We start from the raw sequence: 4,776 nt of genomic DNA on the forward strand, positions 1-4,776 counted from the left end.
TTAGGACCCCGAGTGATATTACCTACATCAGTCTCAAGTAGAGTGAGTGCATCAAAAGCATTATACATAACAACTTCTTTACATTTCTCTTGTCGACTGCTCCGCGTAGGGGGTTCCACACAATTAAAGGCCTCACCCTCAACTACCGGTTCAACTACCGAGACGGCAGGTTGCCGAGCTCGCTGCACATAGACCGAAACTGGGGGTTTCGTAGGCTTGCTCGTCACACAATCCTTCGTTGCATGCCCCAAAATCATGCAAGTGGTGCATTTTGGTAGCAACCACTCATAATCAAGTCAACCTTCGACGCGGATTTCCCTCCTTTCTCGGTAGGTGACATAATAACGAAGTGCTTAGGCAATTTAGAGGTGACATCGATCATAACAAACACGAGCAAAAGCCAGTCTCGTGCATGCCCAAGTAATTGCATCAGGATACAGCGGTTTCCTTATTCCACTTGCCACCATACTCAGTCCCTCATTAGTCCACAGTTCCACTGGAAAATGACGAAATTGACCCACACTAGGACCTGTGTGTGTTTCAACTTTCTTAGTACCATGCCCGATTCCCACTTCTGCAACACAATAGATTGTCCTTGGAACAACCACAGACCCCCCTTAATGATTTCCTCCATCGCCACGGTCATCTTAAATCGAAAGAACAAGAAATGTATCAGTGATTTTATCAATAGAATTAGGAAATCTTGAACTAGAGTGAAGAGGAATATTACCGACAAAAATCCTAATCGGTATCGTAGTCATCACGTGAATTGCAGCTACGGGTGGCGGCATCGCAGCAATGGGTGTTGTAACAACACGACCAGCAGCAACTGAATTGGTTGCTGCTGCAACCAACTCTATAATAGCATTCAGAACAGCCGGCGATGGGCCAACAGCAGCAACAGACCCAGTTCCTGTGGACGGCAATGCAGCAGAAGTAGAATGCATAGGTAGTGTACTAGACACCGGCAAAACAGAAGCAGCACCTTTTTGTGACACACCAGGCAGAACAGGAGATGACGCAACAGAAGTCGCGTAGGTCATCTCCTTCGGTGCAGCAATCACGAGAACAGGTTCAGGCGAAATTTCAGAACCCAAGTCCGACTGATTTTCGAAGACGGCTGAATTCCATCGTGCCCGTCGAAAAACTCACACCAGCGGGCTCCCTTCGGTTAGGAAAACACAGAGTGGACGGAGAGGGCCAAACCGTGCTTCCCACTTCTGTCTTAGAGTTTCCAACGCCTCCAAGAGAAATAGCATCTCCATCATTAATAATCTTGTGCACCAAATTAAAAAATTCTGCCATATTGAAGGAGGCACGAATCTCATCCTCCAGCCATGCTGGTAAAGCAGTAGAGACACCATTGTCGCTGCTTCCATGGTCAGTGCTATTTTCGCCAAGTGTAGTTTCAGACACATCCAAGAAATTGAGACCATCCTCTCCTCGATGATCCGAACACTCAGCAATAGGTTCGCCGACGTCTTCCCCATCGTCGTCAATTTATGATCAAAACCTATTTTCATCTTAACTAAAAAAGGCGAAAAAAATTCAATAGATTTAAAGCTTCTTTTTTGGTACATCAATTGTGAAACATTTTTCTAGAATGCCCAATATCTATTTTACATCTTAAAAGCGAAAATCTTCAATTTTCATAAGATTTTCGTGAATGTTATTCAAAAGGTCCAATAACGTATATATATAGGACCTTTTGAGGCAATTATAGACCTTGAGAGACAATTCTTTCAAATTGATCAATAAAACTCGATCTCAATGCTATTTTGTACAAAAATACACAATTTGAGAAAGAATATTTCCTCCAAAAATGGTTACATCATGTGTCCACTACTTGAGCATAATCATATTTATTACCTTTTTTTTTTGTGGTTATCAATTGATTTTGTTAATTCATAAGTATTAGATGTAATAATTGGCATTTTGCAATTTAATAATAATTAATAAATATTCTAAAATAATTCTTATATTAATTTTAATGTTAATTATTTATTAAAAATATTTGTTTGTACGGCTCGAGTTCAAGCTGGAGCATAAAAAATTTGAGCTCATCAAGCTCGAATTTTTTACCCAGCTCAATTCGAGCTTGGCTCATTAACACCCTTAATATGCCTATAAGAATAAGGTATATTTCTTCTAATATAATATAGTCAGATGAAGCTCGAAAGGACTTTTTGCATTGAAAACTCGTACATACACAAAACAAAGAACTTTATTTTATACCGCCAGAGTGTGTATCTGTAACGATTTGCAATTTTCTATCAAACTAATATATCCACAATCCAATGAATTGCCTGCAAAATCTATCTAAAGTGTACTCATGAGTTCTGGCTGAAGGAAGTTGTGGCATTCCATCTGAGTCATCTCCCCACCTACAATTGGATCAAACTTGCATCTGTAGAATCTGTATAAACACAAGTTTGTCAACATATGTATAACTTTTTATCTTTTTACCAACATTTGCAAGATTTATAAGTAAGCTTAGTCAAACTCTCTCAAATACATACCTGCCATTCGTGCCGACAACGAGAACTATGTTCTTTTGGTAGCCAAACGCCACAATGTGTTGTATTCTTTTGGTACGGGAAACTGAGCCGTCAGCCACTCGGGAATGAAATACTTCCGCAGAATACCTGCATTGTTTGTAACTACTTCATACTAGAGCAGTACATTGCTTAAAGCTGCCTTCATCATTTTACAAGCTTTTGCACTAAAAACTGCATAAAAGAGTAAGAGCATATTCAAAACAAACTAGCTTTGGTGTCGGAAAGACTCGGAACAGACATATTATTTCGTTTTGCTTCCTTTATTGCGTCCATGTTTAAGCTGAAAACATCAACGGTTCCTTTATTGCTTGTAAGAGCCAGCCACTCAGCATCAGAGCAGAAAGAAAGGCTGTGAATCTCTGTTCTTTCAAATGCAGAACCCCTTCTCATCTACATTGGAACAGTGAACATATTTAGAGGCAGGAGAATAACAAGAAATCATCACAAGAAAGAGCTAATCAGACTGCAAAGGTCGAGAGCATATTGAGATAGTTTAAGTGCCACGCTTCGAGCACTAATTACACGAATCCAACCACAAATATAATATCAAGAAACGACAATTCGTTCCAAGACCTTATGTTAACTTGCAAATCTGTTGTTTCCCGGAATAAGCATAAAAGCGTGGGAAGAACATTAGGCGGCGTGAAGAGGTTGTTTGACTAATCTTACTAAAATATGTTATAAGCTCGCATATCTTACATCTAATAATTTGGTCTTGTCTATATAAACAACAAAAAATAACATTAAAAAACAATTATCGTGACCGTTATTAATTAATATTCATATAAAAGGTCATATTTCTGCAGTGTTTACGTTCTATTGCACAGATCAAATTTAGCATAAACATTAAAGGGTAAAGGCAAATGTACATCCTGAAGCAGCATTACGGACAATATGTCGAACAACCTAATCAACGTGCCCTTAGTACTCGCGGCTGCCAGCAGCCTCCCGTTGCTCAACAAAGCAACAGAAGTAACATCCAAGTCGCTAGCCTTTATCAGCCTAATCCAACTCACCTCGTCGTGCAACACCCTTACCTCCCCCTTATCCCGTCCCAAGCAAACCAGAACCATCCGCCCCGACAACGAAATTTCACACAACCCCTTTGGATTGGGCTCCGTTTCTATTTGATGCAGCAATCGTAGGTTCGTAAGATCTTGAACATATATCTTCTGCATCGTAACCGCAACAATGCAGTCCCGCCTCAGGTGAACGCTCTTCACTCGGAACGGTAATAGAGCTCCCCAGTGATCTATCCCACAAAATCATCCCAGATCATGATTTGTTGCCGTTGAGTCCTGGAGCGGCCCCTTCGCCGACTACAGTGAATTTGTTGGTGCCGAGGATCCTCTACACGATACCAATGCCACCACCTTGGTGATTCTTGGAGAAAGTCTTGGCGCATGGTTTGTACAAAAGGGTCGGTGTTGAATATCATGAAGCCATCGGTGGTGCCGATGGCAAAGCTGCTGTTTTCCTGATTGAAACAAAGGTTCACAATGGATGGTAGGGGGTGGCATTAGGGTTTCTCGGATTTCAGATAGTGGGGCCGGCGGCGGTTGACGATGAAGCCATAGCGGAGGAGAAAATGGAAGAGGGAGAGGAACGAAGGCGGGGGGCTGAGTGGTAGGAAAGAATTATTTATTTTATACAGTGCCCGACAGGCGTTGGACACGCACTACAAAAAATCATTTTACTTAAATGGCTTTCGGAACAATTTTTTTATTAATTTGTAACGACTTTTTTATTTGGAACGATTTTGGTAACGGTTCAGCCTACCACGACTAAAATGAGCATTACAAATTATTTGTGATAGTACCAAAGCCGTTACAAACTTTCACAGCTTTTGTAACGACCATAATGGTCAATTATGGCTTTTACAAATATAGTCAAAATTAAAAAAATAAATTTGTAACTACTTTTGTAATGGATTAATTTTTTATTTGGAACGACCTTTTTAACAGTTTTTGGTATAGTTGTGCTTGTCCTTTGGATTGACTTTTGTAAAAATTTTTGTAACGGCTTTTGAGACTGATTTGGTAATGGTTGTTGGAATGGATACACTCAATTATTGTAATGTTTTCGGCACAATGTTTGTAACGACCTGACAAATTTATTTAGTGTATGGGTATTACAAAAGTCGTTACAAATGCAGTAACAAAAATTATTATTTTTTTTAATAAATTTCAATATTTATTATAATTAATTTTATTTCTTT

At 39.7% G+C, this 4,776-nt stretch overlaps 1 protein-coding gene across 2 annotated transcripts; it reads right to left on the reverse strand.

Moving 5' to 3' along the window:
- Positions 1–2,177: 2,177 nt before the first annotated feature.
- LOC105179581 (autophagy-related protein 18a-like) lies at positions 2,178–4,373 on the reverse strand. 2 transcript variants are annotated; one of them, XM_020691360.1, is made up of 4 exons: positions 3,575–4,373; positions 2,797–2,948; positions 2,520–2,645; positions 2,178–2,416 (listed from the first exon to the last, which is right to left on the reverse strand). In XM_020691360.1, the coding sequence occupies exons 1-4, from the start codon at positions 3,734–3,736 to the stop codon at positions 2,320–2,322; spliced, it is 537 nt and encodes a 178-aa protein (XP_020547019.1). In that variant the 5' UTR covers positions 3,737–4,373; the 3' UTR covers positions 2,178–2,319. The 2 variants fall into 2 exon arrangements, with proteins under 2 accessions (XP_020547019.1, XP_011101521.1); XM_011103219.2 differs by having other exon boundaries at positions 3,428–4,373.
- Between the last annotated feature and the right edge of the window lie 403 nt (positions 4,374–4,776).

This window comes from Sesamum indicum, unplaced genomic scaffold (genome assembly GCF_000512975.1).
Source record: "Sesamum indicum cultivar Zhongzhi No. 13 unplaced genomic scaffold, S_indicum_v1.0 scaffold00175, whole genome shotgun sequence".
NCBI classification, from domain to species: Eukaryota; Viridiplantae; Streptophyta; class Magnoliopsida; order Lamiales; family Pedaliaceae; genus Sesamum; species Sesamum indicum.

What these genes read in the sequence shown, in the direction of transcription:
- LOC105179581 (XM_011103219.2), bottom strand. Translation starts at nt 3,736, where the DNA reads ATGCAGAAGATATATGTTCAAGATCTTACGAACCTACGATTGCTGCAT. An exon ending in CCGTAATGCTGCTTCAGGAT is followed by an intron (nt 2,949 to 3,427) that starts GTACATTTGCCT and finishes GTTCCAATGTAG; the next exon opens with ATGAGAAGGGGTTCTGCATT. An exon ending in GTTGTCGGCACGAATGGCAG is followed by an intron (nt 2,417 to 2,519) that starts GTATGTATTTGA and finishes GTGTTTATACAG; the next exon opens with ATTCTACAGATGCAAGTTTG.